At 32.9% G+C, this 13,131-nt stretch overlaps 1 protein-coding gene across 1 annotated transcript; it reads left to right on the top strand.

The window, feature by feature from the left end:
* The first annotated feature begins 1,081 nt into the window (after window positions 1–1,081).
* LOC128039981 (uncharacterized mitochondrial protein AtMg00860-like) lies at window positions 1,082–1,903 on the top strand. Its single transcript, XM_052628937.1, has 3 exons — window positions 1,082–1,165; window positions 1,220–1,325; window positions 1,470–1,903. Exons 1-3 carry the CDS (start codon window positions 1,082–1,084, stop codon window positions 1,901–1,903), a joined length of 624 nt encoding a protein of 207 aa, XP_052484897.1.
* The last annotated feature ends 11,228 nt before the right edge of the window (window positions 1,904–13,131 follow it).

Below are 13,131 nucleotides of genomic sequence, written 5' to 3'. Positions count from 1 at the left end.
AAGGGGTGTTACATTTTATTGGTATCAGAGCCCGGTTTAGCCGGTTCTCGGAATATGTGTGAAGTGTAAAGTGTTTAGAAATACATGCCATATAAATCTGTGATAGTGTGATAGTGTGATGTGTATGATCCGATCTAATCTTTGTTATTTTTATAGATATTCTCCAGTGATAAAGATGTCAGATATACCTGAACGTGCCGAGCAAGAAGAAGTTAACAGTATAATACAGAATTCTGAACAAAGAACAATCAGTGATGTTCCGATTTCCCAAATGCGAGAGCAAGAATTAAAGAATATGATTTATGGGATTATGAATCAGTGGTATACTGAAATGAGGCAAGAAAGAAATCAGGCTGAACCACCTCCTCCCCCTACTGCTCCTGATGTAATTGCTAGTACTTTCTATCTTTATGATGTTATTGTTTATGCATTGATAGACCCTGGGTCTACTCATTCATATATTTGCACTATGTTAGCATCTGAAAAGAATTTATATGTTGAGTCCACTGAATTTGATATACAAGTCACAAATCCATTAGGTCATAGTGTGATGGTTAATTTGATATGTCGTAATTGTCCACTGAAAGTGAAAGGCTATGAATTTCCCGCTGATTTGATGTTGTTACCCTTTCGGGAATTTGACATTATTCTAGGGATGGACTGGTTAATGAGACATGATGCGGTGGTGAATTGTCGTGATAAGCAAATCAGTTTGAAATGTCAAACAGGAGATGTAATCTCAGTTGGGTCTGAAAATATGGATGATACAGTCAGAATTATTTCAGCTCTCTCTGCTCAGAGATTATTACGCAAAGGCAACGAAGCATTCTTGGCCTATATCCTAGATACTCGGGGTTCTGATTTAAAGCTCGAACAAGTGCCAGTGGTGAATGAATTTCCTGATGTGTTCCCTGAAGAGTTGCCCGGTCTACCACCTGATAGAGAAGTTGAATTTGTAATTGATGTGATCCCCGGAACAACTCCTATCTCAGTGACACCGTACAGAATGGCTCCAGCTGAGTTAAAAGAGTTGAAGGCGTAGTTGCAGGTGTTATTAAATAAAGGGTTCATTAGACCGAGTATGTCGCCTTGGGGAGCACCTGTCTTGTTTGTGAAAAAGGACGGTTCTTTAAGACAGTGTATAGATTACAGGCAGTTGAATAAGGTAACAGTAAAGAATAAATATCCTTTGCCTCGTATTGATGATTTGTTTGATCAGTTGAAAGGTGCTGCAGTATTTTCCAAGATAGACCTTCGATCTGGGTATTATCAGTTGAAAGTTAAAGAGTGTGATGTGCCGAAAACTGCCTTCCGAACTCGATATGGTCATTATGAATTTTTGGTGATGCCATTTGGTTTAACCAATGCTCCTGCTGCTTTTATGGATTTGATGAATAGAATTTTTCAATCATATTTGGATAGATTTGTGGTTGTATTTTTTGACGATATATTGATATATTCAACGACAGAGGCCGAACATGCACAACATTTAAGGATTGTACTACAGACTTTGCGGGAGAAACAGTTATATGCGAAATTTAGCAAATGTGAATTTTGGCTCCATGAAGTTGCGTTTTTGGGTCATATTGTATCAGCTGATGGAATAAGAGTGGATCCAAGTAAGGTAGCGGCAGTGGTAAATTGGAAAGTTCCGAAGAATGTTACTGAAGTGCGGAGTTTTTTAGGATTGGCAGGTTATTATTGCCGATTTGTCAAAGATTTTTCAATGATTACCTTACCGTTGACTCGATTACTACAAAAGAATGTTGAATTTATGTGGTCAGATGAATGTCAGCGGAGTTTCGATCAGTTGAAAAAGATGTTGACAGAGGCTCCAGTGTTGACTCAACCAGAATCGGGTGTACCGTTTGTAGTATATAGTGATGCGTCTCGAATGGGTTAATGTGTGTACTTATGCGGTCGAGCAAAGTGGTGGCATATGCTTCTCAAGAGCTGAAACCGCACGAGAAAAATTATCCTACACATGATTTGGAATTGGCAGCGATCGTGTTTGCTTTGAAGATATGGAGACACTACTTATATGGTGAGAAATGTTATGTGTATACTGAGCATAAAAGCTTGAAGTATTTAATGACTCAGAAAGAGTTAAATTTGAGACAGAGACGATGGTTAGAGTTGCTGAAAGATTATGATCTTGTTATTGACTATCACCCAGGGAAAGCAAATGTCGTAGCAGATGCACTTAGTCGGAAATCATCATTATTTGCACTACGGGCATTGAATGCTCATTTATCTATTAATGAGGATGGTTCTGTACTAGCAGAATTAAAGGCTAAACCTGTGTTCTTTCAACGGATTCGGGAGTTACAGGATGATGACCCAAAATTGATGATAAAACGACAGATGGTTCAAGATAAGTCAAGCTCAGAATACTCCATTGATGAAAATGGTATGTTATATTATCGTAATAGAATATGTGTTCCGAATAACTTAGACTTGAAAAATGATATTTTATCAGAGGCTCACAGTAGTATGTGTTCTATTCACCCGGGAAGTACAAAAATGTATTGTGATTTGAAGAAAATGTATTGGTGGCCTGGAATGAAACGAGAAATCTGTGAATATGTAGCAAGATGTTTGATTTGTCAACAAGTGAAAGCCGAGCATCAAGTGCTTAAGCGTGGTTGTTACTGACCCATTATGATTCCAGTGGAAATGGGAACATGTCACGATGGATTTTGTATCCGGATTACCAGTAATTCCGAAGAAAAAAGATTCGATATGGGTGATTGTTGATCGGTTAACTAAGTCAGCACATTTTATTCCAATCAGAACAGATTATCCGCTTGAGAAGTTAGCGGAGTTATATGTGTCAGAGATAGTGAGGTTACACGGGGTACCGATATCTATTATTTCAGATCGAGATCTGAGATTTACCTCGAGATTTTGGAGTAAATTACAGGAGGCTCTGGGCACCAAATTAAATTTCAACACAGCTTTTCATCCCCAGACAGATGGGCAGTCAGAGCGAGTGATTCAGATCCTAGAAGATATTTTAAGGTGTTGTGTACTTGAGTTCGGCGGTAGCTGGGAAAGGTATTTACCTTTAGCCGAATTTGCTTATAATAATAGTTATCAATCTAGTATTAAAATGGCACCGTTGGAAGCTCTGTATGGAAGAAAGTGTAGAACTCCATTATATTGGTTTGAATTAAGTGAATCGAAACTGGTGGGAGTGGACTTGATTTGGGAAACTGAAGAAAAAGTTCGTATTATTCGAGATTGTTTAAAAGCTGCCTCCGATCGGCAAAAATCATATGCAGATTTGAAGAGAAGGGATATAGAGTTTAGTGTGGGTGATCGTGTATTTTTGAAAGTGTCACCGTGGAAGAAAGTTTTATGTTCGGCAGAAAGGGAAAACTCATTACGATTTATCGGGCCGTATGAAATCATTGAAAGAATCGGTCCGGTAGCTTATAGATTGGCTTTGCCCCCGGAACTTGAAAAGATTCATAATGTGTTTCATGTGTCTATGTTGAGACGGTATAGATTAGATCCATCACATGTAATTCCTCATATGGAAATAGAGCTCTAACCTGACATGACTTATTCAGAGGAACCGGTGAAAATTTTAGCTCGGGAGGTTAAAGAGTTGAGGAATAAACGTGTACCACTAGTTAAGGTGTTATGGAATCGACATGGATCTGAGGAGGCAACCTGGGAAACGGAGGAATTGATGAGATCTCAGTATCCTAATTTATTCACAGGTATGAAATTTCGAGGACGAAATTTCCTAAAAGGGGGGGAGAGTTGTAATAGCCTGAATATTCAGTGGTGTCGGAATGGTGATTCGAGATCACTAAATCGACAAACAGTAGAAAATATTATAAATTTAGCAAGTATAAGTTAAATGTGAAGTTAGAAAAATTTTTGAAATAGTGAATAGTGTACTAGAATAAATATTAAAATAATTAAAATAAAAAACGAGGTATCGAGACCTCAAGATTTTAAACCGAGCCATAAATATTTTAGAAATATTTATAGAGTGTCATTGAGTTGGTATTAAAGTTTCGTTAGAAAATTTTAACGCTTGGATAGTTAATTAACTAAAAGGACTAAATTGAAAACAAAGTAAAATTTGTTAAATTGTGATTAAATAGCTGAAGTGACTAATGAGGAGGGATTTAAAAGGCAATTAGGCCCAAATTTTATGGGCTGGACGGTTGGGTAAGAAAAATCAGCAGAATGTAAGTAGAAATAGGGCAAAATTGGAAACTTAACAAATTAAACATTTAAAACAAAGACAAAAGTGAAAATCTAGAGACCTCTTCACAATTTATCAGCAAAAACGCCATAGGAGGTCTGAAACAAGCTGGTTTTTCATATATTTGAATCATGTAAGTTTAATTCTTGATTATTTCTTCTAATTTTGTGATTTTGATACTTTTACAATTAGGCCCAACTAATTATTTCATTAGTTTTTGATTTCATGGCTGATTTTGAAAGTTTATATGAATACATGATGGAAGTATATGATGAATGAACATGGAATTAAATCTTTAATTTTGTTATATGATGATTTTATTAAGTAATTTTGATAGAAATTGATTTTAGGGACTTAATTGTGAAAAGTTGGGAATTAAGGTTTGGTGTTGCGGTTTTGAGTATGAAAGGCTATGTAGTAGTTTAAAATAGTTGGAAAAGGTGTTAATTGAGAAAAATTAGATCAATTGAGGGTTAATTGAGTAGGGACCAAATTGTAAAAACTGTAAAGTTTGGGGTAAAAGTGTAATTTCGAAAATTTAAGGGCATAAATTGTGAAATGGATTAGAATAGAATTATATGCTGATGAATGAATAAATTTGTATTTTAGATCGAGAACCCAAGCAAGCCGAGGAAAAGAAAAAGTAGTTGATTAGTCCCCGAACTTTTGCAAATTTCGCAAATCGACCTGTAAGTTCATATGGCTGAAATTTAATGATTAAATGTTAATTTCATGAATTATACAATGTATGATGAAATGTATTTATTGTTGAAATGAGAATAAAATAAAAATGTGAAAATCGAATAAATGATCAAATTAAGTGGAAGCAGCGGATTTGAGTACTTCGATCAAGTGACAAAGTGATAAGTGGTAGTTTTAGCTACACTTATCGATCAAGTGACAAAGTGATAAGTGGCTACACTTATCTGATCAAGAAACAAAGTGATAAGTGGTTACACTTATCTGATCAAGAAACAAAGTGATAAGTGGTTACACTTATCTGATCAAGAGACAAAGTGATAAGTGGCTACACTTATCCGATCAAGTGATAAAGTGATAAGTGGTAGCTTCAGCTACACTTATCTCGATCAAGTGGCAAAGTGATAAGTGGTAGCCTAGCTACACTTATCGGATCAAGGACAAGTGATAAGAGGTCATATGTCAAAGTGAAAGTGAAGTACTCAATTTTCCGTAACTGTTCCTTAATTTTGATCAAGGATGGTAATTGACAAATGGGCCCAAAGGAATTATGGTAAAAGAATAAGTAGTAGTGAGTTTATACCAAGGAACTCACCAAAGATTGTGGTTGATGAGTAAATTTAGTAATGGTGTATATTGTATAAGTGTACAAGTGTTTGGTAAGATTTATGCTTTATGCCTATGAACTTACTAAACTTTTCTATAAGCTTACATGTGTGTGTTTATTGTTTTGTAGATTAACGTATTTATACATTCGGAGGATCGGATCTACATCAAGAATCACACTATCCGGATATACTCCGTAGATTATGTTAAGCAACTGCTTGGATTTATATGGCATGTATAGGGAATTGAAGTAAAAGTAAATTTGAATGTTATGGTTATGCGTTAGATATCGAAATATATACATGTTTTAGTTTGAAATGGTTGATTGGTTGAACTTCATTAGTATTTAAATGAAGTAGATGAAATACTGGAATTGGTTATGATTTGAAATTTGCAGGGAAGGTTAGACAATTATAAAGGGGTTATATTGAATTTTTTTAAAAAAATTGCAATGGAGCAGTTCTTGGACAGCAGCATTGATGTAACTTTTAAAAATCACCAAAAATATTCGAAATAGAATTAGAAGTTGAGTGAGATATGAAATTAAAGCTGAAAGAGTCTAACTTCATATGAAAGAAGTGGAGTAAGCAAAAGAATTATATACTTTTAGATATTTGAATTTTAGTGAAACAGGGCAAGAATGTTTTTGAAGTCCCCTGTTCTGACTTTAGAAATTCATTAAAAATTGTACAGAAGGAATTATGAGTTATAATTTATATGTATAGATTCCTTAATGAGTCTATTTTCAGTAGAAATAAGTTTAATCACCATATGAATCCTTTAATAAGAGATAATTAAATTTTAGTGATGAGTGGTCAGGATAGTCGATTAGTGAAACAGGGGAGACTTCAACTAATAAACTGTACTAATTGGCTAAAGAAAAAATTCTGAAAAATTTATGGTGAATATATATATGAGTCTAGTTTCAGGGAAAATTTACGGATCTAAATTTTGAGTTTCGTAGCTTGAATTATAATTATTTTAGTGACTGCTGTATAGGTGGACAGCTTTATTATGAATGATGAAATTAAATTTGAAAGTAAATTTTTATGCCTCGAACTTTTAAGTTAAGTCAAGTAACGCCTCATGCTCGACTCCGGCAACGGTATTGGGTAAGGGGTGTTACAAATTTGTAAAGTAAAAATTGTTAGTTTTGATCATAGGGACTGAAGTGTAAATATTTTGAAATTGGTATGAAATTTTTGTAATTATGAATAGCAGAGGGTTTTATAAAGATGTAATTGAGATCAATTTTGAAACCGAAGCTCAAATTTGAAAGATATTACAATTTTGATTTTAGGGACTAAATTAAATAAAATGTAAAATTTTAGGAGCATTCTAATAATGAAATTGAACTGATATATGCTTATAATATTATGATATAACATGTTTAAAATTAACAAATTGAATTGAATTATTGTTAAGATCAGGAATTGTATCAAATGGAGGATAATCGGGGAAAAGACAAAATTATCGATTAGTCCTTGCAATTCAACTTGTTTGTTGTTTTGACTAGGTAAGTGTTGAATCTGGTGCCCTAAGTGTAGTATTTTCATTTAAGTACACTTGTAATTTTTCGAACAGATTGAATAATAAAATAAATTCACTGATTACATTAATATACTTTGTATAATTGTCCTTATATGATTTTTGCACGCAAAGCAAAATGGAAGCAAATATTGCTTACTGGTTGTCTAATGTTTAACTAATACTAAGTGGTATTACATGGTCGGATCATGATAAGTGTCAAAAGTAACATATTTGAATCTCGTTCTTTATGCGTTTTTGGGTGATTAATCAATGCAAAATGGTAAATTTTATACTTCTAATCCTTTAAATTCATGTTTCTATACTTAGGAGTGCATTTGGGAGGAAAACGAGCGAAAGTGGAGCAAATATCAGACAATTGAACCAGATTTCAGGAGCCACGCGGGCTGGACACACTACCGTATGAGCCACATGGATTGCCACAAGGCCATGTGCCAGACCGTCTCGATTTCGCGAGTTGTATTTTGGACACGCGAAAAAATGCAATTTTTAGGTCTTTTGGGCATTTTAAGACCTATAAATTACCAAATACAAGAAGAGGAAAGAGAGCTGTCGAAGATTATTGAAGAAAACAACTCGAAAAACACCATTGAAGTTGACTCTGAAGCAGATTTCCACCAAGATTGAAAATCGCCTTTTGATTTCTTTGAAGTTTATTATGAGTTTCTCAATTTCTTGTGGTTATATTATCTTTGAGATGTTTTTATTTCGCGATTATGAACTCATTTTCTAATTACCTAGGGGAGGTGAACCCTATGATGAATTATGTCTTTTGATTTCTGTTTTACGCAATAAATACTTGAATATTGTTCTCAGTTATGTGTGCTTAATTCTTGATTTAATATTTTAGGATTACTAATTCATGTTTGATGTGCTTAATTCAGAGGAGGAATAGACCCTGTTTAAGAGTAGATCTAGCATAATTGAGTGGAGTTGCATGCAATCTTAGAAATAGGACGACATAAATCTACTGGACTAGAGTCAAATCTAATAGGAAAATTCATAGATCGAGTTAATGTGATAATAAGAGTTTTAATTAGAAAGAAATTTCAATTAATCAACCTAGAATCAATTGCTTTTAGTCTTGAAGAGAGATATTAGCATAATTTAGGGATTTCTACGGATCAAGATATTAGGTGAATAAATTGTTTAATTCAGATTGATAATGAAAGATGCAGTCTAGGCAGATTCTTTCCTGGATATTAGCATAATTTAAGGATTTCTACGGATCAAGATATTAGGTGAATAAATTGTTTAATTCAAGTTGATAATGACAGATGCAGTCTAGGCGGATTCTTTCCCGGGTAATGTTTCGCTTCTTGGTTATTATTCGATTATTTTTATGATTTGTTCTTTGTTGAGTACTTAGTTAATTAATTTAGTTAATTTTTGTTTAATTCAATCACTTCAATTTATTAGTTAAATAATAAAAAGGCAGTAATTACTAGTACTTTTAGTCCTCGTAGGAACGATACCTTTGCTCACCGTAGCTATATTGTTTATCGATAAGTGCACTTGCCTTTGTCGTCTTTTTAGTTGGTTCTGCAGACATTAGATCGTAATACATGAAAACAACTTATATTAGTAGGCGAACCTAAACATGTCTTTAATCTAATCGAAAATGAGCAAACCGATCAAAAGACTAATATGTCGTCTATTATGTCCAATTGGGGAGATGCCTTGTCTTGGGCATTGGAGCGGATGAATCCTAGAAGATAGAGACATATATGTGACTGACTAAATCCAAGCAAAATAGATCCTGAATCTTGAGTGGATAACGAACTATGTATGCGTGACTCGTACAGGTTAATGTAAGTAAAAGCCTAAGTTTGAATAGATAAAGAACCGGAAGCTGGTGCATCGGGTGTATGACTCCTACAGTACATAACTTCATTCACAACAGTTAAATTCATAACCTGAGACATGGGTAAATGATATCCTCTCATTGGCATTTCATGGTTGATGAAAAGTAAATGTGGCCACGGGTTGTTTGTCTTTATGATGAATGGCTTGATTACTATTTAATAGTAATTGATTTTTCATGAAAGAAGATTTAATGATTACCATGAGATAAAATAGGGTTATATTAAGACAAAAAAATTTATCCCAAAGAGATCAATGATATCCTATGAGGGTAACACAGTCATGACAAGGTCATTGGACGAGCACTGAGAAGATGTTTTCGTAATAGTATGTCATTGGGGAGAGCTCAGTCTCGATAGTATAGTGGAATGACTTCGTGACTAAATGAGTTTATAATCAATAGGTGAAAAGCCAAAACTTAATTATAAATAATTTGAGCCCTAATTACATATGTCCAATTTGTCCCTCCACTAGCTCGTTGAAACCAAAAATGAATTGTGAGTTTGAATAGCTATGAATAGAATGAATAGGAAAAGAGAAATGGAAAAGATTTAGGAATAATTGTTTTTTCCCAAAATGGAAAAATAGAATAATTTGGAAATGAATGTAAGTTTCCAAAAATGGAAATGTAAATGATCCATTTGCAATTGTATATAGATTACTTAAAAATTATCGGAAGAATTTTTGAGCTGTTTTGAAGCCCGAAAATGAAAACAAACCATTCATTCACAGTGAACATGTTAAGTTATGAAATATTGAACATATTTTCTAGAAATTTTACCAGGGGTAAAATTGTTAAAATTTTACTAGAAGTAAAATAGAGAAGAGAAAATTGTTTAATATAGAATATTAAAAGTTTATTTTGGGAAATAGAAAAATTGAATCGGGTTAAATCACATTACAGAGTATTAGGTCAAAAAGACACAGGAAATACTTGTAATTGGACCTGATGTGAGAGAGGCCCAGATCCCCATCATAATATATATGAGGGGAAACACACCCCAATAGCCCATCTTCCTCTCCCTATAAATAGATGGCATCGGTATAACAATTGACACAACTTTTAGAAATTATTACTCTACTGAAAAATAGAGAGAATTTATTCTCAACTACTAAATATATTTTTCCAGAATAAAAATCTTATCGGTTTCTATTAAAAAGACAGAACTTTCGTTTTTACCCAAAATAATAGAGAGAAAACTTTTTCTAGTTCTGTGTTTCGATTCAATTGATTCGATCCCACACTCGAAGTAATTTGTGGTACGAGAATAGAGGATAAGATTTTTTGGTTGAAAGTTCATAACAACGAATTTTCGGTAAGCCAAAAACACAAGTATGAATTCGGTTAGGGTTTATTGTTATAAATATCACAAATCGGGTCAGTTTTTAAAATTTAAATTTTTCGCTATACAAGAAAACCATTTTCAAACCGAGATTTTTTCAACAGTAAGTTCATATGGTATGATTGAATTTAAATTGTTATATACTTGAATTGTGAATTTATGTATGATTAATAGTAATTTGAATTTTTGTAATTTGGTACAAAAGGAGAGATATGGACTAAATCGTAAAGAAGTGATAAATTGAATATAATTGATTATGACTGATCAAATTATATTGGTGTGAATTTGATTGATTATCGAGATAGATGACTAATTTTAATAGAGTTGAAAATAATGTAACTCGATGAAATTGCGAAATTGGCTTTGAATTGTGTTCACTTATGTTATGCTATATATTAAATGATGATTTTGGTGATGAATCCAAAATGATGAGTTATAATCTGAGCTATGTTATGAATTGGAAAATTGGTTGCCCTACTAACTGTTCGGGCAAAGTGGGATATAGTTGGCATGCCATAGAATAGATAGAGTACAAGTTACTTCGACTACGTGTTGTGAGTGTTGGGCACAAATTTTATTTTGGTTATACCAATGAGCGCTGGGCGCAAGCTATTTACTTCAATATTGTCAGATGAGGCATTAGGTGCCAAATTGGTGTGTTGGTTAGATCCATGTATCCATTCAAGTCCGAATCAGGTAAATAGGGGTATAAAATGTAAATTGGATAAATGATATTCAAATTGAGTTGATATTATGATTTGATGATATAAATACAAGCTGTGATATACGAATATCAATAGCATGTGAAAGATCATGCGAACTTATTATACAAGCCTAGAGGGCCGATATGGAAATGTGACGAATCAATGGATTCAATTTGGAATTTGAATAATGAAACGAAATAGTGATTGACATTAAATTGAAATTGGATGTATTACTGATAAATAGATGAAATGATATGAATATACTAGTAAATTGATTAAATGTTGATTGATTAAGTGAATTTGAATTTAATATGTTTCAATTACTATATGATATGGTAAATGTTGAACTCACCTTGTTGATTTGTAGTTACCATGTTAGGAAAACTTGATAAGCTAGTAGCTTATCGTATTAAATTGTAAATTGAGGTAAATTTTTGTTTAATGCCTTTAAACTTACTAAGCTTTCAATATGCTTATCATGTTGTTTTTCCTTTCCCTGTAGATTGCCAACTTGCTGAACTTGTCAAGCGAATCATCTAGAAGCTCACACTATCATGTTATTGACTCGATAGTCTTTTGATAATTTTTTAGCTCAATTATGTGGCATGTAAATAGGTGTTGTTAGGTTGACTTAAAATGGTAGTTGGTTGAACTTTGGTTAATGCTTGATCTTGTGAAAGTTAATGTCGATTTATTTATGTAAGTTTGGTAATATGTTGTATGGTATGAATGGTACTTATAATTGCATAGTTGAGCATGAAATGGTATGGAAAATGATTATATGGAATGATTTAAAAGCATGTTAATATAAGTTGAGTTTGGATAGGTTGAATTGGTATGTTTTGGTGCCCAATTGTGACATATTGGTTTGATTGGTTTGAAATGGTTAATTAGGATGTTTTGTTATGTTTCTAGAATGGTTTTATGCAGGAAATGTAGTGAAAATGTATACCAAATGTAAGTTTAAATGGTTGGATTGGAATAGGTACCAAATGGCTTAAAATGTACTAAAAAAAGAGTTCACGTTGCGACGTCGGGCAATGGTCATTGCGACAAGCTCTAAATTTCAGGCCATTGCGTAACAAGGAACCCCGTGGTCACAACGAGAACCAAGTCAACATTTCACGTTGCAACGAGGAATCCCCTCACGTGATTTACCCAAAGTGAGACTCGAATTTACCCAAAGTGAAGTTTTGAAAATGTTGCAAATTGATCACTGTTCAATTTTGGGCCAACTTTAGAGCATGCGAAGGCTCGTATAATACCTAAGAAAGGTTTTATATCATGATTATGGTTTGAAAATGTTTTGTATGTATGCATTAAACTGTAAATTGAATGTTAAATGTTTGTAGTTGCTCTGAAAACGAATGTGGGATCTTATAACTTGGATCCGGCGGTTGAGTCAGGTGAAGGGTGTTACACAATTATTATTCTATTATTCTTATAATCTTAATATTTATATTTACAAAATTTTAAAGTTTATGTTCACAATTACTTATGATTTTTTAAATATAAATAACAAATTAACTCTTTATCAATTAATTATCATTTTATTTATTTTTATTATCTTTAATATAAATTGTACTATCACATATGACTTAAAGTTACAATCACAAATGACGAAACATAAAAAATAATAAACATATATAGATAATCCACACATGATTTACCCAAAGTGAGACTCGAATTTAGTAAAGTCAATTCAACCAAGCTACCAATTTTCAAGCTGAAAAGATTAGTCAACTTGCGATGAATTTTTGTATGGGATCCAGACATTTATGGGCTTATATTTTTGGATAGAGTTTGAAGATCTCTCTCTTATCTTTGAAACGCACTTTGAATTACTCAATTTTGAGTTCGGGAGGTCAAGTTATGACTGTTTTAGTGAAGATTTTGCGAACAGAATTTCCGGATGGGATTATTACAAAAATTACGAGTTTTAGGCTTTTTATTCGAGTTTAAATCATATTGGGTTTGATTTTCAAGCATAATTTTTATTATATACTAGTCCAATATTGTATTTATTAAGTTTTATTATTTTATTATTTATTTATTCTGAATTTTGGATAAATTTTAAGTATTATAGTTATTTAGTAGTTTTCTGTCAACAAGAAAATTTAGTTTAAAACTACTTGCTATTTAA

Source organism: Gossypium raimondii, chromosome 3 (assembly GCF_025698545.1).
Source record: "Gossypium raimondii isolate GPD5lz chromosome 3, ASM2569854v1, whole genome shotgun sequence".
Taxonomy (NCBI): Eukaryota; Viridiplantae; Streptophyta; class Magnoliopsida; order Malvales; family Malvaceae; genus Gossypium; species Gossypium raimondii.
The sequence above is the reverse complement of the archived record's forward strand: the minus strand, read 5'-3'. Positions and strand labels throughout refer to the sequence as shown.

Bases quoted from the DNA above. Each gene is read 5' to 3' on its own strand.
- LOC128039981 (XM_052628937.1), top strand. From the start codon at position 1,082: ATGTCGCCTTGGGGAGCACCTGTCTTGTTTGTGAAAAAGGACGGTTCT. The intron at 1,166-1,219 runs GTAACAGTAAAG...TTGTTTGATCAG, and splicing joins ATTACAGGCAGTTGAATAAG to TTGAAAGGTGCTGCAGTATT. The intron at 1,326-1,469 runs GTCATTATGAAT...ATTCAACGACAG, and splicing joins TGCCTTCCGAACTCGATATG to AGGCCGAACATGCACAACAT.